Below are 27,194 nucleotides of genomic sequence, written 5' to 3' on the forward strand. Positions count from 1 at the left end.
TTTATAGTCGTGACTTAATTCAAAACCGTGATCGTAGTCCCTTATTAGGCACTCATTAATCGGTACCCCAATAATGATATATGGCCGAGAACGGCGCACAGTGGGGTATTTGACACAGATAGTTGATCGAAATTTTTTTATGTAGACCTTATATAAATTATTGCTATTTTCAATTAAAGAGGAAATAATATGAACAAAATAAAGGATAATTTGTCGATTCTAAAAAAAGAAAGAAAAATCACTGTTCCAATGTTTCCACGGTCAATGCCACTAATGCCAGTAGTAATATCGCAACTAATACTACTAATACTACGACTGATCCGCGAGCAATGCCCATACCACTAAAGTCGCTACTAATGCCAAATGGTGCTATACTGCTAATGGCACTAATGCGATCGCTTTGTACACAACAATGCCATCGCGGTTTACACCTCGCATTAGTATATCACTGATTGGCAAATTAGAGGAAACCAAGAATGTTTTTCTCATTTTATCAGCAAAGTCGCAAAAAGTCGCAGTATTTTATTTTACTGTATGGAAAGCCCAATGTTTACTAAGTAAAACGTATATAGACAATATGCTGAATTCTTCGAAATGAGCAACTAAATCTCTAAGTATAATAAAAATGTCACAAATTTAATCAAATTTTCTGAACGCCTAACTTTTAGTTGCAAAAAAAAATCGTTAGTATAGAGAATATCAAAATAAATAATACGTTTTTGTAGAATACATACCTGCAGCTTGCTGAGCCATTTTCAATCAAAACAATAATATAAACGTAAAAAGAGCACAAGAACAACAACAATTTATAATTTTAAACATAAAATTTAGCCATGCATTTACCTCTTATCTGTGAGAAGTAACAACATTGACGTTTCGTTGAAACGAATGAATGCAACTAAACACACCCATAGCAACGCCATTCATGGCAGACATGATTTAACTTATCATTTATCTTTTTTTGGGAAATCTTAAACACATTTGCTTTTTCGAATTTCGATCACCTTTTTCATGCTAATACCCCACAGTGCGGCGGCTCGGATTCTGCGTAAATAAAGTATGGCCCGCTCCGTTCGGATATGCATTCGACTTGTGTCGTCCTTAGATCCGTAGATTTCATGCAATCTTCAGTATATCCAATCTTAATTCAATGCTTGTTTTTTATTTGAAAATTGACATTTAAATATGATTGGAGTGACGGAACGACGCATGCATATAAACCTAGATCTTTGCTTAGATTAAGTTGAGTTGTCTATTATTTATTTGTATTTGGTTCCAGTCAAGTTCCCACAAGTTCCAGTCTCAACTTATATTCGGCTTCAACAGACTATTCTTTCATTATGAGCTATAGACTAAACTATGATAATAAATAAAACATAATTTTTTAAAATTAATTAGTGATCATTTACTATGAAACTGCAATATACCCACTAAGTCCAGCACAATCAATGTATTTAATACATAATGATATTTTTATATCTGAGACCATCATTTAATTTATATTTACAGATGCCTTATCTGAAGAAGCTCTTATTGGTCTTATCATAATTCTCATTAGTTTCTCTTGTATATTTCCATATTATTTAACTACAGGTCACTTTCTTTAGAGTCTAAAGTAGAATCACTACATGAAATATTTTTGTTATCTTCATTATTAAGATTTAATTTTAGTTTTGTATCAGTTTCTTCATAATGTTGTGTTCTATCTTCATGAATTAAAACCTCATTGTCATCTTCCTCCTTTAAACTAGTGTTCAAATCATCATCACTACAAGTATCATCACTCTTCTCAGATTCAACTTCCTGTGTCGTTTTCAATTTTTTTGAACCATTTGTTCTACTTTGTTTCTTTTTTAATCTCTTTGCTCTTTTCTTAGCTGTTCTCTGTTCTGCTAACTTTTTATTTTCTTCCAGTTTATTTTTATAATCTGCATCCTTCTTTTCCTAAAACAAATGTTAAAAAACCTTGCATACAGGAAAAATAGCATCAGCTTACTCTCTCTGCTTTCTCTTGCATATATTTTTGTCTGGCATACTCTTTACGCCTTAAATGTCTATATACATGGAATTCTCCCGATCCTGCCCCGGCACTTGAACCCATAACATTACGTACAAAGTCAGGAATATGAGGAGATCCACGTTCTTTAGGTCTCTCTGGAATAAGAACAGGTTTTTCCTAAGAAACAAATAATTTAATATTTTCTAAAAACTAAGACGTTTAAAAACTAACAGGATTTCTCATCAATTTTTCTAGCTTCATTCGCTGGTAGTCTGCCGTATTTCGAATAATTATATGTTCGGGTTTATGTTTTTCTGGTTTTTCCTTTACATCCCTATCCATTTTTTCCACTACCAGAGATAACTACAAAGTACAAATACAAAACCATAGAACATAGAATACACAAGACTACAAGTACAAGTCTTGTTTTCTATGACTACAAGCAACTACAAGTTCTTAAATAGATGTATAAGTACAAGAATAGATATAGAAAGATCTTTGTAATGTCTTTGAGTACAAGCAACCATAAAATAATAATGTCAATAATGTAAGCAAGAAACCTCGTCTCTAAAACCTACAATCACACTTGCTTTCTGATTTGCACCAATTTGCACAGCCTGCCTGTTGTAAAAAATACACAAACATAAACGCAAACGCTGTAACAGCTGTAAGTAAAAAATATAAATATGATTGAAGTAAAGATTGAAGTAGATTGAAGTTAGGCAAAAAACAAAATTTCTGACGCAGACATTTGACGTTTAACAGCTAAGTGCAGTGCTACCAATATTAGTAAATAAACTAAATTCTAAAGTCCCTAGTAAATATCCTACTGAAATGACATCTATGGAAATGACGGAAATAAGAAATAAGGAAACTTTTTGACAGTTTCTTTTTCTTGTTCAAGAGAGTTGCAATTTCTCATAAGAAAATATTATTTGTGTTCTTTTTTAGTCTAAATGAAATTTAAAATATCTGTACATACGACGTAAAAGATATATTGTTTAGTAGTAAGAGATATTTTTGAATGCTTTAGATTGCGATTGGTTCTTTAAACTGGATTGTTTATTTGAATACGAATTATCCTCCATTGGTATACGGTTTTGACAGTTTCTACAATTTGGAGTATATTTTACGATTAAATTCACGCCCCATAGTTTGGTATTTACTTTAATTTACAGTTTTTACTTTAATTTTTATTATAAATGTTTATAAGCTTGGCTGTCACATTTTCGTTATTTAGGTAAGTTCTCATTTTTGCTTAAGATATCAATAAAATGAACATATTTATAAATTATAAAGGTCATAGATTTCCTGCACTCATCAGATAAATTAAGTGTAATTTATCATTTATCTAGTACTGTTTTATTTCACAGGCAATGGTTGTTGTAAGTGGGACGTGGGTTAAAAATGTTCCATATTCTCCACAAATCAATGAAAACATCATAATTGAAGAGCATGAAATTATGGCTGCTAAAGCTATCCTAGCCTGTCGCCCAAATTCTCATCCATTCCAGGATAGAACTCTTACTTTGGATCAACCTGTAAAAATTGGTAGGTCAGTGGCTAGAGCTAAACCTACTCCAACAAATGCCATATTTGATTGTAAAGTTTTATCTCGACATCATGCTATGTTATGTTATGAAAATGGCAAATTTTACTTGCAAGACACCAAAAGCAGCAATGGGACTTTTGTAAATAATAATAGACTCTCAGCAGATAATCATGAAGTTAGTTCAGGAGATATAGTTCAATTTGGTGTTGATGTTGTTGAGAATAATAGAAAGGTTGCCCATGGTTGCATTATAGCCACTTTAAAACTATATTTGCCAGATGGAAAAGAAGCTAAGGCTAGTCCAAGTATTACTGAAAGCGATAGACATGGTAATCTTACTGGCATACCAAGATTAATGCGTAATAATTAATATTAATTTGTAGGAGTTGTACCTTTGGATGACTTATACAAACTTAATCAAATTTTACAAGAAGCTAATCAAAGAGAACAATGTTTGGAATCTAAATTAAATGCCTTGCAGAATGTGGTAGAAGAGACAAAAAAATCTGCTGAAGAAAGTTGGCAAGCTTATGTTGGTGAAGAAAGGTTACTGAGTAGATTATCAGCATTAGAGACACAGTTACAACAAGCTAGAACCAATTGGTCTGAAGATAGATTAAAGGATGAAATAGCAAAGTTAAGAGTGAGTTACCTACTTTTTTTTGTTAATTATCTATAATAATTTTTATGCAGGAAAGTAATGAACAATATCAAGAAGTAGCTAAAGAAACTTTAGAAAAGGCATATGCTGACAAACTTCAAGCTGTTGCTCTGGCCATGGAACAAGAACGAGCTAAAATATCAGCAGAACAAGATGCCCTTTTAGTAAGAGAACAGCTTGATCAGACTCAACTTGAACTACAGGTATGTTATTTGCCAGGTTGAATATCAGATGTTTATTAAGACATTTTTAAAGGAAATAGCACAAAAATTGACTGAAGTGCAAACAAAAGCGGAACAAGAAAAGCAGGAACATGAAAAGAACATTAGAGAATTGGAGCAGCATATGGAAGAAGAGGAAAGCAAAATTATAGATTTGGAAGCAAAGATCTACGAGTTAACATTAGAGATATCAAAAAAACAAGCATATAGTGAGAGCATTGAGGTAAGAAAATTGGATAAAATATGCGAAATTTATTGGCTTATAATATTACTTATATTTTTTAGCAGGAACGACCTGGTTTAATATTTGAAAATGATCTTAAAATGAAAGAGGAGATGCTTGCGGAAAATGAAATGATTACAGAATCGATACTAAACAAGTCAAACTCTAATGGTTTTAATCAAAATCATATAAATTTAACAGTAAGGAAAATACATTTTCTTTAAAATATATACCTTTTTATAACTTATTTTTACATGTGTTAGGTGGTACCAGTAGATGAAAAATGTGAAACAGAGGAACTTGAGTGCGAAATGATAGCCAAAGATTATAATGATAGTGAAATTAAAATAAAAGAAGAAGGAAAAAAGGTGTCCTTTAAACTACCGGAAGAGGAACATTCTTCTAGAGAGGTAAGTAATTATAAAAACTGTCAGTCATATTTGTATTTATTATTTGTTTATTATATAACAAATATTGAGCTATATCCCTGTTTATATATTCTTAAAGTTACTCAACCGGTAGGACAAAATGTGCTGACAGTTATTGGAAAAATCATGAAGCTTTAAACAAATGAAACATGATTAGGGGCTGAGTCAAAAACATGGTACAAAGAATACAAGGTATGATATTGCGCAGGTTGGTCGCTACGTCACAGGTGATAACAGGCGCTATTGGTCAGCACGCTCCGCGCGCCAATTCAAATCGTCAAGATATTGATATAAACCTATTTTTTTGTTTATATACCGTCATTGAATTATCGCTAAGCAAGTTACTGTGGAGCAGTGCGTAAGGAGTCGGGCTAGGAAGCGAGAGACCGGAGTTCGAATCTCGGCCGGGACATACCTTTTAATTTTTTTTTTAAATACTGTTGTATTCTATAGTTTATTTTTACAGTATAAAAAAAAGAACTATTTATTCTGTTATTTTTTAATCTCCGGTATTAATATAAATTGATTGTTGGTACAATACCTCATTTAATATAAAATAATATTCTACTTTTTGAAATGTATCGGGCCTTAATTGTACCTAAAAGTAATATATTTTTAGTGATATACCATATTGTAAACTATTTAATATTTCAGTCACTTAAAAAGTTAATTCGCATTGAATAATTGCCTACCATTAAAGGAAATTTGAACTATATAATACTTGATGGGCATTTTCTGGGTATGCAAATACTTCCTCTAAATTTTGGGTTTCGTTCAACCGATTTATTCTCAAAACCTGAAACATCTACGTATAAAAAGAAGCACAGGTCACTAATTATAATAAACTCTTCACCCTTGGAATTACTTCCACTAATTATAATAAACTTCACTCTCGGAATTACTTCTATCACAATTACAATACATTCATTTGCATTGGCATTTTCTACTTTTCGATGGGAAACTTCAACTCCCAACATTTTTTAAATGATGTAACAATTCCTCTTGTGGTTACTTTTCCATAGATATCCTCATCTCTGTCCTCATGTGAATTCAGAGGCAATGAACATGAAAATTATTTACCATAAACATCGCAAACTAAAAACCTAATAAACAATTTTATACCGAATATAGAAATAAATTTAGTATTCTTACCTATTATTATCGTCCAAATCCATGTTAATAGATAAGTATTTTTAAACATATTTTTGGAACTGCTGGTTTTAGTAATTATTAAATTAAACGAACTAAAAAGTCTTAAAAATAAACAATTCTTAACCATAACCCTAAAAAATGCAGATCTCCTGTCAACTTTCTTATTTTTTATTTATTCATTAAAAAAATCGGCAACGTCGCATATCAAGAGTAATATGTTTTAAAAGTTTTATCCGTTAAAAATATCCGAAAACTAAAATTATCTAAGAAATAAAAAATAAAAAACTTAAATACAAGTGATACAGTTTATTAAAATAGTACAGGTGAGTGAAAATTAATTGATACAGATATAAATGAAAGTAGTTTTTTGAATATCTCAATCACCTGTGCTATCACGTAGAAGAATTCAAAGAATTTGCAATAATATCTACCAAGAGAATTACTAAGTACTGCCCCGGTGTTGCCAAGTAACTCAAAATTTACTGCTACTATATTGGTGTATATAAAATGACCCAAGAAATTAAATTAGGGGATTTATACACGCTTTTGAATAGTATCAACGACAATCTTTGCACCAAAATTGATAACATTAAGATAGACCTGGACAAACTCGGCTCTAAAGTTGATAAGCAGCTATCTTCTCTTGAAAGAAAAATTGAATTATTAGAATCTGAAAATAAGGAATTAAAACACCAAGTATACCTCACACAAAGGTTTTTAAAGAAGAAGAATTTGATAATATATGGAGTGCCAGAGAGAAACAGTGAAAATCTTGTAGAATCCGTTATAGATCTTATAAAAGAAAAACTTGAAGTCAATTTAAGAATAGAGGATATATCGGAGTGTTTTAGACTGGGAAAAAATATAAACAAAGATCGTCCTATCCTTATAGGCTTGGTGTCTTCTTTGAAAAGGACGGAACTTCTTAAAAATAAAACAAAACTGAAAGGAACAAATATATTTATAACGAAGATTTGGTAGTGGCAGACACAGAGAAAACAAAAAATTTTTAGTCGAAAAGTTGAAAGAAGCAAGAGCCCAAAATAGAGAAGCTAAAACTAAAAGGAAACAAGTTAATAGTTGATGGTGTAAGTTATACTAGTGAAGAAGCATCTGGATCCAGAACGTTGTCGGTTATCCAAGATATTAATCAATCTAATTACCCAGAATCGCAGCCCGAGGGAGAAAAACTACAAACTCCTAAAACAGTAGAGTTATTAAGTCACAATAGTATAGGAAATAGCAAAGATCTACTAAGGGAAGAAATACCGGATTCCGAAAGAAAACGCAAGGCGCAAGAGATACCTAACATATTCCGTGAAGGGACCGCGAAACGGGCAGCTCCGTATCGGACTCGAGCAAATTCTAACAATTCGTCATAAATTATTTTTTGTAAAACTACTATAAAAAGATTGGGCTATTTTTAAATATAGATTAGTATTATTATGTTTTTTATTAGTTAAATGTTTTTTGTTGATAATTACTCTGTAAATTAAATTTTTAATGTATTTAAAGGAATGTTAATATAGATAATTGTAGATATTTATAGAAATATATGAAAAAGAAAGGTAATCTAAAATAGTGTATTAAATATTAGTCATTAAATCGGGATGGATACTTATATTAGAGAATTTACAGAGAATAAAGTAAAGCCTACTGTAATTGAAAAGATTGGGGAGTTTGACACAATTACTAAAGGAAAACAGTTATTTGGAGTGTTTCACACCAATATTCGTAGCTTGTCAAAGAATTTTGATAGCTTGAAAATATTTTTGGCGCGGATTACTGTTAGTTTTGATGTGATAGTTCTTACTGAAACTTACCAACTGCTAGATATTGATGTATTTAATATGGATGGTTATGATATTATCTACAACAACGGTAACATTAACAAGAATGATGGTGTCATTGTACTCATAAAAAATAATTTGGAATACACATACCAAATTGTTGAAATTGGACCTATAAATGCATTACAATTGAACATAAATGTAAATAAAATAAAATATGAAGTCCTCTGTATATATCGGCCCCCATCGACATGCATAGAGACATTCAATCGAAACCTATGTGATTGTTTAAGTAGTGAAAAATGCAATGTAATCCGTATACTAACGGGCGATATAAATATTGATATTTTGAATGACTGGGAGGCTACCGAGGAATATAAAAATATTCTAAGTTGTTTTGGATATACAGCGTATATTAATGAGTGTACCAGACCACTAACTGGGACGTGTTTAGATCATTTATATATTCAAAACGTTAGGGAAGGGATAAATGTTGAATCTTGTATATTTCATTACAATATAACAGATCATTATCCAATTGCTTTAATGATGGATCAAGAAAAGAATGTAACGAAAAATACTAAGGTAAAATTGGAAAAGAAATATGTAAACTATAAAAATTTAAGAAATGATTTGATAAACGAAAAATGGGAAAATTTATATAATACTTTTAATATTGAATCGGCTACTATTGCGTTTATTAACAAATTGAAAGATTATATCATGAAAAATACAAATACAGTTTCAAAAAATTGGAAAAATAAACCACGTAAAAGCTGGATAAATCAAAAAATAATAGAAGAAATAAATGTTAAAAATGACTTGTATAAACAGACACAGCAGTTCCTAATAATCCTGAAATAGCGGCAAAGTATAAGAAACAGAAGTATGAAACACAAAAAATGATTACTATATCTAAGAAAAAGTATGTGGAAAAATTAATAGAAAAAATCGTAACAAAACAAAAAGGTCTTTGGGATACCGTTAACAATATACGAAACAAAAACAAAACCTCAATCCAGCATAACGCGTATAATAACAGAGAGTGGAATAAACTTAAATAAGCAACAAGACATATGCAATGCATTCAATAGATATTTTAGTTCTATAGGGAAAAAACTGTCACAAAATATTACTGTTCCTAAAAATTACAAGGAAGAAAAGAAAAGTATTTTAGAATCAACAATGTACTTATTCAACACTACTGATTACGAAGTGGAAGATGTTATAAAACAGCTAAAGTCAAATAAAAAACCTGGATATGATGAAATCTATTCTGAAACATTAAAGGAAATTAAGTCGGAAATATCAAAACCTTTGGCATTTTTAATTAATCTCAGCTTTAACAATGGTTACTTCCCGGAGGTGTTAAAAACGGGTGTCGTTATACCCATCTACAAGAGTGGAGATAAGTATGATATTTCTAATTATCGGCCTATTTCGTTAATTTCTAATGTGTCTAAAATCTACGAAAAAATTATTAAATCGAGAATTGTTAAGTTTTTGGACAAACATCGAATAATATCAGAGAGACAGTTTGGATTTCGGAGGGGTAGATCCACAGAAGATGCAATACAATACGTTTCGTCTTGTATTTACAATGCCGTGGATAAAAAAATACCGGTCTTGGGTATCTTTGTAGATCTGTCAAAAGCTTTTGATACGGTGAGTCATGAGATATTACTAGAAAAATTAGAGAATTGCGGGCTTCGAGGTAATGTGTCAAAACTAATAAAAAGCTACTTATCTGGTAGAATGCAGGTAGTTAAGATTGGTGAGTATAAGAGTAATTACGAACGGATCTCTGTGGGTGTACCCCAAGGAACCGTGCTGGGACCTCTTCTGTTCACGCTTTATATAAATAATTTACTACTTATTGATAGTCCTGGACAAATTATTAGCTTTGCAGATGATACAACAATTCTTTATTCTGCAAATACTTGGGCGGAATTAAAAACTATAGCAGAAAGAGATTTTTTAGAAATAAAAAAGTGGTTCCAGTACAATAAATTAACGCTAAATGTGAAAAAAACCAAATACATCTCATTTACTTCGTATGCCAATAATCTTCCACATATGGGTTCTCTTATAATAGATAAAGAAACAACTATTCCAGAAGAACAATGTATTTCTTATTTGGGTGTTATGTTTGATAGTCATCTGCGTTGGAACAACCACATAACAACACTAGTAAATAAATTGCGTAGACTCGTGGGCACATTTAAATATTTACGCGAATATCTAGACGAAAGACATCTCATAACAATATACTATGCACTATTTCAATCACAAATTTGTTATGGAATAATTGGGTGGGGAGGCGTAGCTGATAAATATCTAAAAAAATTAACTGTTTTACAAAGGTGGGTATTAAAAATTATACTAAAAAAGCCCTTACTGTATCCATCTGATAGATTATTTTCTGATAGTAATGTTCTCGATGTTCGCAAATTACATTTTTTAAAATTAGTTATTTTGATACAGAGAGGAGGTTTAAAAAAAACAGAACTATCACATCAATATGACACCAGAAAAAAGTCGGAAAATCTACTAACACTAAGATGTAAGAAAGTAATTGGACAAAAAGGCTCGGAGTATCTTGCGCCGAAGTATTATTCGAAATTACCTGTTGAGATAAAAACTCTAAAGAACTTAAAACAATTTAAATTTTTAACAAAGAAATGGCTAATGGATTTAGATTCATATCAAATTGGAATTGTGACTTGTTAAATCAGGACATAAATGGTTGTGTCATTCTCTCCAATCAGGCAGAGCAAATACGTGTAATAATAATGGAAAAAAACTACTGTTTCATTTTCTATTTTTTATATGTATGTTGATTGTATTTGGTATTCAGGAGGTTTTTATTGTGGAAGTATTTTTTACATATTACCGGTTTGTTGAATTTTAGAGTGTATTTATAATTTAAGTGTTTTCTAAAATTATAGTTGTAAATCTATGCCTCGCACAAAAAATGTTTCATTTTTTCTGAGGTAAATTTATGTTTATTGTATGTTTATTTATTGTAACATTGTAATTTAATAGGTATATAAATAAACATTATTATTATTATTATTATTTTATTATTATTTTCCTCGTGACGTCACAGGTGGTATGCGCTAACTGAACGAAATTGGAGCCGCTATCGATCATACCCATAGACTTAAAATAAAATATAGACTACACTATTTACATCTCAACGCGGACAAACAACCTTTTTTGTACACATGTTTACTTCTGGGTACAGTCGACCGAGCCTTCCTCATCCAGCCTATGTTGTCACGTCTTTAATATTATCAATATTTTTTTTCTTGTTATACCCATATATTGAGATATTAATACTACAGTTTAATAAAGTAGGTTTTAATATTCCAGAGATGTATTAAATAGTCCTTATACTACTAAATTATAAGTCGGATACTGTTTAAAAAGGATAAGTTCTTTACAATATGACAACACCGATTAGAGGCGAGGGAGCCTATTCATTCATTTATTACCTTGTAGTACGTGTCGCACGTGTGCGGTAAAGCTTTGTTGCCGCTATCTCCCCGGCTGTATTAACGCATTTTCTTAGCTTGTAGTGCTTAAGTGTTTATTTTATTGACTTTTTCTGTTCAAGAACTATAAAATATGGTTCGCCAGTGCCAAATTTGCAAGAAATTTGACTTAAATAATCCATTTAAGTCTTGAAACGACTTTTGACCGGTAGGCAACTCTCAATTTACCCATTGGGAGTCAGTGGCGTTGTTGTAGAAAGGCGCTTATTTAGATAATATTTTAGTAAAATGTAAAATCTGAATTTTTTCTCTTACATTACATTATTTACTTACTTACATTGTAACAAAATCATAATTATAACCCTGTTAATAATTAATAATGTTTTTATTAAAAATATATTCCGGTTTATTCTAAAATTATCTTCAGAATCTAAAATAACATACAAGAATTTTAAAATGATATTACATTATGAAACAATATTTTTTAATATACCGGGTCGTCTCAAAAGTGGCTCACCCCTATAACTTTTTTATTTTTTCAGATAAAAAAACAGATTTGTATGTTAGTAGGTATATGACATAAATTAGGATTTATTGACGTATTCAATTGTTTTTGGTCTCTATCTGTTTCACCGAAATGATTACATCTTTTGATTTTTAAAGGTACCCTCGGTATATTGCTACTTTATTCGATAGAAAATGATAATAGAATTCTGAATAGAATGACATATCATATGTCAACTTTTGACATTGTCGCTTAAAAACAAATCGTATTATAAATTTCAATCCAGGGTGCCATGGTGTTGTTAAAAACACTAAGTTTTAATCAAGGAGCCTTGGAAAAATAGTTTTGATCGTCTAATGGGTTTCGTGTCTTGTCTAGGCCGATTAAAAGATGTACAAATCATATTTTTAATCATACATATGTCAATTTTTTCAAATGGAACAAGGGTGACTCGTTAGCATATTTGGAAAAAGCATTTTTTTATGAATATATTGATACCACACACTTGGTATTTCGAGTCAAATTGTCGTTATGAACCACGTGTTACAATTACAATTAAACCATATGCGAAAGTGTCAAAAGTTGACATATGATATGTCATTCTATTCAGAGTGTCATTTTCTATCAAATAAAGTAGAAATATACCGAGGGTGCCGTTTAAAAATTAAAAGTTATAGTCATTTCCGGTGAAACAGAAAGTGACCAAAAACAATTGAATGCGTCAATCAATCCTAATTTATGTCATATACTAACATACTAAATCTTGTTTTTTTATTTGAAAATATAAAAAAATTATGGGGTTGAGCCACTTTTGGGACGCACCCGGTATAATAAAGACAGTACCGAGTTAAATAAATGTAGTTTTCATTTTATCCCCTTCCTATCACCTTCCTTGCTTTAATGGAACAGATTTATGTTTTCTCTATTTTACATAATAAGACATCACTTAACCAGAAAAAAAATTACAACAATCATATTTTTTTTTCTCTCTCTGTCGCCGATTCTATTATATCTGTGGAATAGATCCTGTTTTCATTAATATTAGGGGTTGTAAATGTTTGACTAAATTAATAATTTATTATTAATTTCAAAAATTACCTAATTTCGATGATAAAATTTCTTCTATAACGTGTATTTTATTATTTTTATCCTTTTTGGACTCTAAATTGTTTTTTCTAAACTTTTATTTAAAAAATCTTAATAAAATATAAAAAAGTTTAAATACGATATATTTTTAATTTAATTATAGCTTCATTAAAATAAAAAAATTACCCGGCTATGATACGGAGAGTTCAGGTGTACTTGAGAAACGAAAGACAGTGTTGTGTTTCTCGGCAGAGTCGTCAGGGAACGACCGTTACGACAGAGACAACCTATCTATCGCTCGTGTCGCACTCGTTATAACCTAAAACAATAACAAAAACAATAACACAACAATAACAAGACAGTGTCTGACCGCATGTTCCAGCTATTTATGAATGAGATGCTCAGTCTATATTTTATTTTAAGTCTATGATCATACCTTATATTCTTTGTACCATGAGTCAAAAATATCGATTATTTTTGTTATTTTCCTCAGAGTAGTGTAATAATATAGCCTGGATTTCTACAAACTTTAATAGGGTACAGCTGATTAAGAAATTTTAAATGAAACTTTTATTTTATTGTTAATTGTGGATTATTTTTGCCTGTTATTTTAAGAATTCTAAACCTTATTAACAAAGAAATTATTATTTCGATATAATAATAATAATAATAATAATAAATCTTTATTCATCCTTGAAATTATACAAACAGATATTACCATATTTCAAACAAATGTAATATCAAATGAAGATGATGAAGAGATGAATACTCACCTTTACCGCTCTTACTTGCACATCACAAAAATGGAAACAAACTCTGAACCATACGGGAAAAGGTTGCATGAGGAAATGATCCGCAGCTTTCCAGAGCTTGCCGTAAAGACGATGCAAAATATCCTGGATCAAAGAAGGCAGCTTTTTAAAAAAAATCGACTACATCCAGACACAACTAAAAAGATCCGTCAAGAAGTTGCTGAAGAACTAGGATTGAACACCACTCAGGCTTCTGAACCTATAATAGATACAAGGGATCAAGAACACGAAGATAGACAAAACGCAGAAGACCAAGTAACAGAAATTGAGCGGGAACCAATTATTGTAGAGACCGAGGAAACCAGAACATTCAGACACTTCAAAAAATATCCTTCTATATAGTGGTATGAATCCAAGAATGAGACCTACTATACCCAGACTAAAAACTTCAAATCAAACAAAGAACATAATAAGTACCGTAAACAACGCGTTAGCGCATGTCATTAATGACTGTAATGATATCATTACTCTGCACGACTACATCTATTCAGCAGCGGTCACAATAACAGAAATGCATAACCAAACCACCACAACAGCTCACAGTACCAGATCCAAATCAAGGCAACCGGCATGGCAAACTAGATTGGAGAAAAAAATTGAGTGGATAAGAAAAGATATAGGCATTCTTACACAATATACAACGTCGACCAAGCATACATCAAGAGTAACGAGGAAGGTGAACATCATAATAGATAAATATAAAAATGACTATAACAAGACAGCAGCGGAAATATTAGACTACATCAAGCAGAGACTACAAATATATGCCAACAGAATGCGCAGATATAAAGAAGCATACCAAAGAAGAATTGATAATAAACTTTTCCAAAACAATCAAAAAGCATTTTATAGAAAGATCCAAAATCCATACGATCAAGCGCATAACAATAATACACCCACAGCAAAGGAAACTCGTGATTTTTGGTGTAAGATATGGGAAGAACCTGTCAGACATAAAGAAAATACAGAATGGATAAGACGTGAAACAGAGCGAATGAGCAACGTTCAAAAGATGCCTGCACAAAATATTAGCAAAGAAGATGTAAGACGATGCTTAACAGGAACACACAACTGGAAAATGGCGGGACCAGACAAGCTCCAAAACTACTGGTATAAAAAACTAACATGCATTCATGAGAAGATAGCAGCAATACTTAACGACTTTCTTAAACAGCCGAACACCATACCAAAATTCCTCACAGAAGGCAACACCTATCTCTTACCTAAAACCACGACATCTTCTAGCGATCCATCGAAATATAGGCCTATAACCTGTTTGCCTACACTCTATAAGTTACTAACAGGTATTTTATGTAATAAAATATATGAACATATTGATACCAATAATCTGATGACTCAAGAACAGAAAGGATGTAGGAGGAAGGCTCAGGGATGTAAAGACCAACTAATAATCGACGCAGTAATCATGGAACATGCGAAAAAGAATAAAAGAGACCTGCATACAGCATTCATAGACTACCAAAAAGCGTTCGACAGCGTGCCCCACTCCTGGCTGATAGAGAGTCTTAGGCTGTACAAAATCGATACACAAATTGTTACACTACTGGAAAGCCTTATGAATTCATGGAAAACGAACCTGATATTGAATAACCAGACCACAGACATTTCGATTCATATTAAACGGGGAATATTCCAGGGTGATGCACTAAGTTCCCTCTGGTTCTGCATTGCATTAAATCCATTAAGCAGCATGTTAACCCACACGGACAGTGGATTTAAGATATCTGAAGAAAATGTGAGTCACCTTATGTATATGGATGATATCAAACTGATATCCAACACACAAAATGGTCTAAATAAACTTATAAGAACAACTGAAGAATTTTCCAATGATATAAGAATGAACTTTGGCCTAGAAAAATGTAAAACAAACCATATGAAAAGAGGAAAATGGTGTCAGTCAGATGACTTCATCCTTCTAGAAGAATCAGGAGGAGGAACTGTGAGATCTATGGATAAACATGAAACATACAAATATCTAGGGTTTATACAGTCACAGGGAATTAATGGCAGTGAAATGAAAAATCAAATAAAGAACACATTCAAGACCCGATTAAATGCTGTCATGAAGACCCAGCTCTGCGGAAGCAATAAAGTCCAAGCTACAAATACATTTGTAATGCCAACATAACATATAGCTTTGGAATCAATAAATGGACCCCTACAGAACTGGACGAACTAAACAGGTCTGTTAGAACAACGTATACAAAATATCGATCCCATCATCCAAAAGCATGTAAAGAACGTTTCCATCTTCCAAGAGATATAGGGGGGCGAGGCGTCATGGATCTGCGACTACAACATAAAAAACAAATTAAAAACCTACGAACGTACTTCCACACGATAGCATCAACATCAAGCCTCTATGATACCATAAGCAAAACAGATAAAAAATTGACGCCTCCGAATCTTAGTGATAAAGAAATGAATATAGATGCTGGTTACACAATAGCCCTGCAAAAAAGCAAGTGGCAAGGAAAAGAGCTACATGGCCGATACCTCAACACACTTGATCTGGACAGCATTCATAAGCCAGCTTCAGTAGCATGGCTAACACACGGAACGATTTTCCCAGAGACAGAGGGATTTATGTGCGCAATTGAAGACGAAGTAATAGCCACAAGATCATACCTAAAATATATAATAAAGGACCCCACAATTAAAACAACTGTATGCCGAATGTGCGGAGAAGGAAACGAGAATATAGAACACATTATTAGTAGTTGTACAACGCTAGCTTGAAGAGAGTATGCCGACAGACATAACAATGTAGCAAAAATAATACATACAGAACTTAGTTTGAAGTATAAATGCATTAACGAGCGCATTCCATATTATAATTATGTCCCAATGAGCGTCCTAGAGAATGATGCTTGTAAATTATACTGGGATAGAGAAATATTAACAGATCGGACAGTGCAACACAACAGACCAGACATATGTCTGCTGGACAAACTCAAAAAAGAAATCTATCTTATTGATATCGCTGTCCCTGCCCCTACAAATGTCAACCGAAAACATCAAGAAAAGATCGACAAATATACCTTACTAGCACAGGATATGAAAGAGGTCTGGGGAGTGGATAGGGTGTCAGTGGTGCCTAAGTGATTGGATCAACTGGAGAAATCCCAAGCAGCTCCTTCACAATCTGAAAAACTGGAACTTAACCAAAATCTTTACATACAACTTCAGAAGTCAGTTATTCTCGCAACATGCAACATAATGAGAAAAGTATTAAACTTGAGAAGATAGCTAAAAACTATTGTCTTGCCCCTTGGGGACAATAGATTTACTTGATGTAACGACAAAAAAAAAAAAAAAAAAAAAAAATCTTTATTCATCCTTGAAATTATACAAACAGATATTACCATATTTCAAACAAATGTAATATTCACAAAAATGCAATATAGTCTGTTCAACGAGAAGATCCTTGACAGTGATAGATGTGTCTGTCATTTTAATTTCAAAGTAGTTTATTTTATTTTACAAAGAAATAAGTTGGTACAACTGGAACGCATTGCAGGATATATTTAAAATTTGATTGACAAGATGACAAGTGATTACTTCAAAATATTGTGAAAAAAACTGTATAAAACTGAAAAAATGTAATCGAGTTATTTTATTTAATAAAAACGGTATGTCTTAATACAAAACAAACAAGAACAAGACACTGCATACCAAAAAAATATAAAAAAGAACTATTATTTACTTTCAAGCTTTATGAAACTACCCGCATTTATGATTATATTTATCAATATAACTTATGTACAAATACAAATTTGTAATATTCCACAGGAATAAATAAAACAACATAGGTAAATAAAACAAACTATTTTATTAATAATAACACCTACCAAATTTTATACCTTAAAGGTTGATTAATTAACTTTAATCTTAATTTTTTTTAAACCAGTACCTTTTTGACATTATTTTTCTGCAGTACTAAAATCCATTATTTACCTATCGTGTGATGTCGATATTTTACAGCTACTCAGTTTTTACTATGTGTTTAGTTTGATCCTTCTACCATATACGAGATGCACTTATCGACGACGAAATGGTATACAAACTTTATCGATGGCAACTTCATTGGTGTATAAAACTTTTTCTGCCTGGGCAGCGAGTATAAACCATAAACTGTGCTCTGGGTCTACAGTTAATTTTCACTCGATTTTTCCTCCACTTGACTTCAAAAGACACAAAACACACGTAATAATACGAATCAACATGCATCATCTTCCAAAACGCAGGGTATTTAACAAAAGTTGACACAAAATTCTAACCTATAATTTGGCAAGACTTTGACAAGCGTCAAAAATGACAAAAATCTAAAGGCGAGTTCGTACGCATCGGCGTCCGTTTGTCGTTCATCGTTCCGTCAAACCAATAAAATTGAAATACGATCTGTCATTTTTTTAAATAAACCAATAAAACTGGTTAAAAACAACAAGACACGACGCATGACGGATTTATATTTAAACCCATCCATAGATAACTTAAAAATTATTAGAAACTTTTTTTAGTAAAATAAATAGATTGGTATGGGACGTCATCTGCTTTTCTTCTGTCATCGTCTGTCGAAATCTTACCTGAGAAAAAAAACAGAGTATATACAACAATGATATACAGAAAAATGGTAATATACATCTTACTCTTTATAAAATAAAGATACCATCCACACATCACCTAACTATTTTTTTTTAACAGTAAGGAAAATACATTAATAATCAATATATAATATTTTGATATGCTCTGGTACATTATTTATAATTTATGATAATGCTAATTAACCGTTAATTAATATTTAAAAAAGTTACAAACCTACTTTGATTTCATTTGATGCTGGTCTATAAAAGAATCATTTCATTATTAGATTATTTTATTCCAAATCGAGTGTTTTACGAATTTTATGATGTTTATTTTTTTTTGAAAACAAAGAACTTTTTACATTCTTATATATATTTAATTATATTTTCAATTTTTTTTATTAAAACTTGACACTTGCATCAATACTATTATTTCATATTTAATTAAATATATTGTATTTAATACACCATCTAAATCTTTATTACACCAATTAAATCTTTATTAATGTAAAATATGGTCACAGTTTTAAAATCAAGTTTGCTTTAACTTTGTATGATAAGTGAAGAATTATTATAGAAACTGAAATCTATTTCATATGTTCTTCAGTCAATATATAATATTTTGAAACTAACTGGTATATTTTTGACAGTGATAAGTGATAAGATGAGATTCGATTGAAATGCGCTACTAAGTAGAAAATATGGGCTAAAATTTATCAATAATACTCAATTTCAAAAATATTTTTCTAAAATAATTCATATTTATTTGTAAAACGTAGTTTTGTGACGTATTATCCAAAAAGAAACGGCGTCAGCGATGGCTATGAAATGAAGATCCCTGGGAAATGTCATCGATCGTCATTTCCCAGCCAACTGGACGCAGTTTTTTTTATCATTGGTATTTCAAGGTATTTTTCAAAAAACTTTGATTAGAATTATTATTTGACTAGTTTATTTTGATTAATAAGACTAGATTAATTTAATTTAAAATAAATTTGATCAGATTTTTTTTTCATATATTCTACCAGAAAACCAAAATTATATGATAACACACTTTTAAACGAAGTTGAAGGAAGTTATAGTGTATCTACCACAATGCTTAATAGAACTACTACAATTAGAAGAAAAACAAAAAAAATACCCAAATACCTTCACCTACTACTCAACTATAAAATAAACGAATATAATCTCTTATAAAAACACTACACAACTACTTCTTGTATTCTACTCTAAACAAATTATTAAACTTACTAATTAATCAAACAAAAAGAAAAAATAACCAAATTACCCCTTCACCTACTACTAACCTGATTTAACTACAAAATAAAGTATAAAACACTACTAAACTACTTCTGCTATTCTACACTAAAGATTATAATCAAACTTAATAAATTAATTCTAATTTTACGCTACATCTACAAAGAAATAAGATGTTTTTAAAAACTTTAAGAAACAGAACTTCCATACGTGCAACCAGTATAATAGATCAAGCGGACAAAGAATATAAAATACTTTAAAATGTGCATTTAGAAAGAAAAAATATCTCGAAAATTATCTAAACAAACTTTTGTTTTCTTATCAGTAAGAAACATCGGCCTCGTCGGCTTTGCGGAATTTGTCGGTTATTTACAATAACCGACAATTAGAGTTGTAGTTCCCTGTCGCGTAACTGCTGTAACTGGGGATCGACGCTCCACCTCGGCGGCCTACTTCGCTCCAGCCGTCGCGCTTCTAGAGTTTTAGTTCCCTGTCGCGAACAGAAGTAACTGCTGTAACTGGCTACCGACGCTCGACCTCGGAGGCGGCTGACTTCGTTCCAGCAGTCGCTGGAGCGCTTCTAGGGTTTCATTTTCGCCTGTAGCAATTGGGTCGGTTACTATTGGCGTTGGTGCTCCCGTCGCTACGTTAGTTTTGAAATAACGATTTTTTGTATGTACTAAGCATGGTATAAAATAGCGTTGTTTGAAAGATGAAACGTAAAAGCAAATAAAATAAAATGAAAATTTTATTTGCTTTAATACATTTATATAAGTTTTATTGTTTATATCTATTTTTAAGGTCTGATGATGGCTGGAATTGCCGAACCGGCCACCAATAAAGATTTTTTTTTGACAGTGGTTTGTGGGACTAGGTAGGTAGTATAAAATAAAAGTAGGTACCAGTGCCAGAAATACTACATAAGCGAGGACCGCGACACTTAGGAAGTAGGAACCTCGATTACAAAATCGCGGTATTTTTTTGGAACGGTCGCTATTGTAACGCGACTCATGTGGAACCGGTATTCCCATCACTACTTGAAACTGATACTGAACCAAGAGTTTACAACAAAGTTTATAGTTTAAACTGTTGGTTCGTTGTAAACTTTTGGTTCAGTATGAATTTCAAGTGCAAATTTAATAATAGGACTGTATAATGTTGGGGAGTTGGCGTGGTGGAATTTGCTGCTTTTGATATTAGACCCCTGAATAAAGAATGAAACTATGTAGTTGTAGAGTTTGGAAACAGGTTTCGTGGTGTTTAAAAATTTGGAAACTATCAAAAATACATTTTTTAGTGTTAAAATATTATTTTTTATTGACAAATACAAATACCAGGTGCGTCTCAAAAGTGGCTCACCCCTATAACTTTTTTATTTTTTCAGATAAAGAAACGAGATTTGGTATATTAGTATATGACATAAATTAGGATCGATTGAAGTATTTAATTGTTTTCGGCCATTTCCTGTTCCACCGGAAATGACTACAACTTTTGATTTTTAAATGGCAGCGTCGGTATTTGTTTACTTTATGTGGTAGAGAAAATGACACTCTGAATAGAATGACGTATCATATGTCAACTTTTGACATTTTCGCTTAAAACAAAATTGTATTTCAAATTTCAATCCAGAGTGCCTTGGCTGTGTTAAAAACACTAATTTTTAATCAAGGAGCCTTGGAAAAACATATTTGATCGTCTAATGTTTTTAGTGTCTTGTCTTGGCAGGTTAAAAGATGCCCACATTGTATTTTTAATCATATCTCAATTTTTTTCAAATAGAAAGAAGGCGGCTCAGCATATTTGTAAAAATCATTTTTTTACAAACCATATTTGGAAATGTCGAAAGTTGAAAATATGATATGTCATTCTGTTCAAAGTGTCATTTTCCTAATCAAATAAAGTAAAAGAAAATACCGAGGGAGCCATTTAAAAATCAAAAGTTGTAGTCACTTCCAGTGAAACAGGAAGTGACGGAAAACAATCGAATACGTCAATCAATCCTACTTTATGTCATATACTAACAAACCAAATCCCGTTCTGTAATCTGGAAAAATAAAAAAGTTATAGGAGTGAGCCACTTTTGAGACGCACACGATATAAAATGGAAAGTATAATTATTACTGGTATCTATAAGATGAGAAGCAAAGTAAAAGAATGCGAAAAATGACAAATTAGTAGTAAGTACTTTATAATTGTAAATTCTCTAATTAAATCGGTCATATCTGAAATAGAACAAATACCATATGATCGAAAAAAATGGCGTCCAGTTGGCTTGGAAATGACGATCGATGGCATTTACCATATAATTTTACATATAAAATGACAGCGATCTTCATTTCATAGCCATCGCTGACGCCGTTTTTATTCGATCATACGGTATCTCTTTCAATGTAAATTGCTAAATCTGATTGCTTTGATTGGATTATAGTAGATCTTAAGTAGGTTTTACTAAGTTTTAGCTTTAAGAATTATGAAATATAAAAGCAAAGTTAAAAATATACACTAAACTGAATGATAGTGTACCAATCTCTTGGTGAAGATAATTACCTTATGTATATATTTTTTGTTGCCAGGTCAGTTAATTTAATTTCTAAGTTCTTAAAATATTTTGTTACATTACATTCTTTGCTGAAAGCACTTAATCATTTGAAAAGCCAAGAGATTCCTTATGCCTTTCAAACTCCTGATATCTCTCATCTAGTTTTAAAATTGCATTATCAAAAATGTAAAAATAAAAATTAACTTTGAAATATAGCTTCAAAAAAGATCTTTTTTTCTCTTGAACCAGCTATCTGAACATGGTGGAAAAGAAATGTTCTTTAATTCTTCAACAATTTAATTATTAGCTTCATTAAGCATGTCTGTAAAATCATCAAGATCTTATATCAATTAAAAATAATTTTAATTGTTTTATTAATTATACAACTTCTGGCAAGACATTGAAAATGTTTTTCATTATTTAACTTCACATTTATTTTTGATAAAATATTGTACTCTAACAAACATATACCGATCTGATCATTGAAACTGAGTGGTCTGGATTTTAACATGTAAGACAGTGATGCGATGTAGACAGCTGAATGGAAAATCAAATGTATTTAAAAGAGAGAAACGTTGGGTTGATACATTTCTTCTATGCGGTAATACCTGATTTTGCATCAAAATTTCCAAACGCACAAGTAGGCATTCACGAAAAATGTTGCATCTAGGGTTGGAACTTCTATTTTTCACAATTAGTTGCTCATTTTACTACACCTGTAATAGATTATATTTAGCTTAGATATATTTTCTTCATTTCAGTAGTGGGTACACATAAAAGTTTTTAAAATAGTTTATTTTTTCTACGCACATTTTCCTACAGGCGTAAAAACCGGTAACACTGTATACCGCTTTTTATTTTTTCTTTCTGTTTGTCAACCGGTCAGTTATATTTATCTCTGTCGCATGCATTAAAATACACACCACGCAGATGACCAGGATAGACCTAGGTATACCTACAGGGTGGTCCGAACTGTATTCCGGAAACTTCGGCAGCTTATTCTGCAGATAAAAATAAGTAAAGAAGTTCGTATAAATGTATGTTCTAAAATGCTTAGATATGGAGATACATGGTGTAGAAGTTTCATTTTTATTTCGATTTTTTCCAAATAATATCTGAAGTAACGTCAATATTTACGTGAAAATTGGTGTCTGGGAGTTTTTTGACGTGAGAAATTTGATTTTGATATCAATATGACTCCTACTTGTAGAGGGCGCCTACATATTTTTAACTGGTTTGAAGAACTTTTCGTCGGTACCTGTATAAAACTGCTGAGTAAAAAAATACACATTTACGACGTTTTTTACGTAGAAAAGTTATCTTCGATTACGTAGAAAAGTTATCTCGATGTTCTCGAGATATTTGGAATCGAATTTGTCAATACCTGTCGTCATTGACATAAATTAAAGATGTTGACCAAATAGTTATTAGATTGAAATCATAAATTTGAAATGCTTTTGTGCCAAAAGTTCAACAGAAACCGTTTTATCACCATTTTTTCGAATAAAAATTTATGATTAATTAAAAAAAAAAGTTCCCAAATTTATCATTTTAGTCAAATAACTATCTACTTCACATGTTAATTTTTTGTCAATAATGATATGTATTGGTTGTTTCCATTCTAAATATTTTGAGAACGGTTGCTCGTAGCGATTTTTACCAAGAAATGTTTTTTAGAGAGAAAATCATGGAAATGTATATTTTTTCACCAAGGAGTTTTATACAGTTTTTTACAAAGTTATTACTCTTCAAAACAATTAAAACACATGTAGGTAGCGCCTTCTACAAGTAGGAGTCATATTGATATCAAAATCAAATTTCTCATGTCAAAAAACTCCCAGAGAGCAAGTTTCATCTAAATATTGACGTTACTTCAGAAATTATTTGGAAAAAATCGAAATAAAAATGAAACTTCTACACCCTGTATCTCGGAACTAAGCATTTTAGGACACACACTTATACGAACTTTTTTACTTATTTTTATCTACAGAATATGCTACCGAAGTTTCCGGAATACAGTTCGGACCACCCTGTATACACAAATTTACAAGATTTTATTTTATTAAGGACATATGCAAAAACATTTGTGCCATCTCTAGATTTATCAATATCAAGGGCAAATGTAAACAATCTGAAACATTTTTACGGCCAATATTATGACATTCGAACAATTTAATTTTTGAAATAGATAGCCACATGTCTTCTCTTTATGTCACACTGACTTTGGTCATCGCTAAATTTGACGTTTAGGTTAAACAAATTTTTTTGGCATACAGTTTTTTCCGTCAAATACTACAAACAAAATTTTTAAATATTTTTTTCTCGGAAATTGTTAATGTTAGGTATAGAGTGTTTAATATCAAAATTCATAAAAAATTTGCAGAGAATTTAAGTATCTAATAAAAAATAGGGGTACCCATTTAAAATAAGAAAGTTGCTGTCAACTTCCGGTATTTCCGAAAGTGCCGCCATATTGAAAATATTTTTAATCGATAGATCTCGTTGTGAAACTGATGTGCAAAAAATCTCCGTTCTAGATATTGTAGTTCTCTAGAAACTTCTAATGTACGTTCAGCCTAGAACCTTGTATACCTACTAAAAATATACATACATGGAAAGAACCTGATAACTACCATCCGTCCAGGGCTCTCCTGTAAAATTAGTAAAATTGCGCTTATCATGTTTTCCCCTGGACCCTTCATTTCTTTGCAATTATTTTATTTTGCATTAGTAAAAAATAATTAATACAACTTTTTCTCCGTAGGAATCCGAAAATGATATAGAGAGTCCTGAAATTACTGAACAAGATATCTCTGTAGATCGAAAAAGTTTTGTCAGTGATCAAATTGATTCTAAAACGCTAAAGTACCAATATCAATCTGCACAACGGGAGCAAATGGAACTAAAACGCAAAATAGACATTTTAGAAAAAATATCCGAAACAAATAAAATGAAAATAGCTGAACTGGATAGAGCTCTTGATGAGGAAAAAGAACTAAATAGTCAACGATTATTAGAAAGAGAAAATTTACGCCAAGAATTACTCGATTTAGAGCAAAAATGGAGAGAGGGCTGTAACGAGAATCAACAATTAAAAGATAAAGTTAATGCTTTAGTTGCTGAAATCGAACAACGTCGAAAAGATGAAAAAAACGAAGATACACGAAAAGTAACGAGTTATAAAGAATATTCCGATAATACAGAGCAAATGCCTGACGAAACGCTTTCTAAGACTAATAATATCCAGTTGGCAGTTCTGGAAGAGGAAATGATAGCATTAAAATCAAAATATTCTCAAACCTGTGAAGATAAAATGCAGTTACAAAAGGATTTATTAAAAATGAAGGTGGAATATGAAATGTTATGCGACAGCATTTACAACAAGTATTTTTGGTACATTGGACCAATTGTTCTTTTAGTTCTGTATTTATTATTCAGCACTTGGATTTCCTGATTAACAGTAATTTTTTTGGTTTCCTTTTATTACTTTTTTAAATTTTTACTGAAAATCTTTGCCAAAACATAGGGGTCGCGTTTTTTTACTTCTAAAGTACTAGTCATTTTTTTTTCAATTGTAGGGTGTTCTAATCACTGAAAACATATAAACTGTCACAAATTGAATTTATGTCTAAGTTTAGTGACATAAATTTTTTTTATTATATAAAATTTTAATTTTTAAGAAAGTAAAACAGCGTAATAAAATTATTTTACTCTATCTTAACATGTCTAATATATCTAATTTTGCTCAAAGCATCTACATGTTAGCCGTCAATGAATATTTGTAAAGTATAATAAAATTATTAAAAAAATGCGGTTACAGCTCATAGCATGGTCACGTTGTTTAATCATATTTAATTTTGATTTAAAGTACATTGTTTTCTTTCTGTTACATGATGAGTTGATTTAGAAGCATATCAAGATTGATTAAATAAAGATAATTAAAGTGTAGAACACCCTGTGTAAATAGGCGTAAGATTATTCAATTCATACAAATCATTTTAAACAAATTTGTTATTTTTTTAATTTACATGTTGCCTTATATTTATGAGTAAATTGTATAGAATGAAAGTGTCATTGCAACCAATGTTTTATGTGTGCCTATGCCCAGTTGTAAATTAAAATTTTTATGACATTATTAACAATATATTCATTGCTTTGCTATAAGTATGAGAATTTAGAACAACTATACTACAATAGAAATTATTTAATACTAGTTGAAACTTGGCGCATCCGCCACGACATCAGGAAAAAAATAGTTATTTTTTTTTAATTAAATGAAAAACAAAAAATCCGGCGACGACAGTTTTTAGTAGAGCCAATTAACTATCTTTTAGTAAAAATAAGCAACTTTCTAGAGCAATAGTCGTTATGTCAGTAGAGACGACACAGATAAACATTAGCATTTTATATATGTAGATCCCATATGTAACAATTTAAAAATCACGTGTTCAATCTAAATACATTTTTTACAACAACATCTGTACAGTGTTACCATTTTAAGGGTCCCACTTTTAATAGGTTTTAATGTTTTTTTTTATTTTTGGAAATTGAACATTCGTTAAAAAAAAGATTCCAGGTTTTTAGATAAGTTTTAAAAAATAGCAGGTTTAGTTGTGACTGACTAAGTTAAGAAAAAACTCAAAATTTAAGTGAGGATGCAGTCAATAATCACCACACAGGCTAATAAAACTACTTTTTCAAATTTGTCAAGCTTTCGAGAAATTTATTCCCATCATCAGGACAGTTTCTAAAATGTATAAATAAAAAAGGCATTAACAATTTAAAATTGTATAACAGAAAAAACAACTTACGACTGAGTCAATTAGCAAAAACAACATCCTCGGCACAAAAAGGCCTTAAAACTA

At 31.1% G+C, this 27,194-nt stretch overlaps 2 protein-coding genes across 6 annotated transcripts; one reads left to right on the forward strand and one right to left on the reverse strand.

Annotated features, from left to right (window-relative positions):
* Window positions 1–1,380: 1,380 nt before the first annotated feature.
* Window positions 1,381–2,736, reverse strand: LOC115874337 (PRKR-interacting protein 1 homolog). Of its 3 annotated transcripts, none has more exons than XM_030889452.1 (4): window positions 2,590–2,736; window positions 2,231–2,362; window positions 1,997–2,176; window positions 1,381–1,944 (listed from the first exon to the last, which is right to left on the reverse strand). In XM_030889452.1, exons 2-4 carry the CDS (start codon window positions 2,339–2,341, stop codon window positions 1,588–1,590), a joined length of 648 nt encoding a protein of 215 aa, XP_030745312.1. In that variant the 5' UTR covers window positions 2,342–2,362; window positions 2,590–2,736; the 3' UTR covers window positions 1,381–1,587. The 3 variants fall into 3 exon arrangements, with proteins under 3 accessions (XP_030745312.1, XP_030745310.1, XP_030745311.1); XM_030889450.1 differs by having other exon boundaries at window positions 2,578–2,736; XM_030889451.1 differs by having other exon boundaries at window positions 2,560–2,736.
* Window positions 2,737–2,875: 139 nt separating this feature from the next.
* On the forward strand, window positions 2,876–26,641 carry LOC115874338 (sarcolemmal membrane-associated protein-like). 3 transcript variants are annotated; one of them, XM_030889453.1, is made up of 8 exons: window positions 2,876–3,239; window positions 3,373–3,880; window positions 3,935–4,194; window positions 4,245–4,415; window positions 4,468–4,656; window positions 4,719–4,856; window positions 4,920–5,066; window positions 25,094–26,641. In XM_030889453.1, the coding sequence occupies exons 2-8, from the start codon at window positions 3,376–3,378 to the stop codon at window positions 25,781–25,783; spliced, it is 2,100 nt and encodes a 699-aa protein (XP_030745313.1). In that variant the 5' UTR covers window positions 2,876–3,239; window positions 3,373–3,375; the 3' UTR covers window positions 25,784–26,641. The 3 variants fall into 3 exon arrangements, with proteins under 3 accessions (XP_030745313.1, XP_030745315.1, XP_030745314.1); XM_030889455.1 differs by having other exon boundaries at window positions 4,722–4,856; XM_030889454.1 differs by having other exon boundaries at window positions 2,881–3,157.
* The last annotated feature ends 553 nt before the right edge of the window (window positions 26,642–27,194 follow it).

The sequence above is a fragment of the Sitophilus oryzae genome, unplaced genomic scaffold (genome assembly GCF_002938485.1).
Source record: "Sitophilus oryzae breed Bouriz unplaced genomic scaffold, Soryzae_2.0 scaffold_1274_pilon_pilon, whole genome shotgun sequence".
NCBI lineage: Eukaryota > Metazoa > Arthropoda > Insecta > Coleoptera > Curculionidae > Sitophilus > Sitophilus oryzae.

Excerpts from the sequence above, each read along its gene's own strand:
- LOC115874337 (XM_030889452.1), bottom strand. The coding sequence starts at position 2,341 with ATGGATAGGGATGTAAAGGAAAAACCAGAAAAACATAAACCCGAACAT. Across the intron at positions 2,177-2,230 it reads AAAAATTGATGAGAAATCCT|GAAAAACCTGTTCTTATTCC; the intron begins GTTAGTTTTTAA and ends TTTGTTTCTTAG. Across the intron at positions 1,945-1,996 it reads TGCAAGAGAAAGCAGAGAGA|GAAAAGAAGGATGCAGATTA; the intron begins GTAAGCTGATGC and ends CATTTGTTTTAG.
- LOC115874338 (XM_030889453.1), top strand. The coding sequence starts at position 3,376 with ATGGTTGTTGTAAGTGGGACGTGGGTTAAAAATGTTCCATATTCTCCA. Across the intron at positions 3,881-3,934 it reads TACTGAAAGCGATAGACATG|GAGTTGTACCTTTGGATGAC; the intron begins GTAATCTTACTG and ends ATTAATTTGTAG. Across the intron at positions 4,657-4,718 it reads CATATAGTGAGAGCATTGAG|CAGGAACGACCTGGTTTAAT; the intron begins GTAAGAAAATTG and ends TATATTTTTTAG.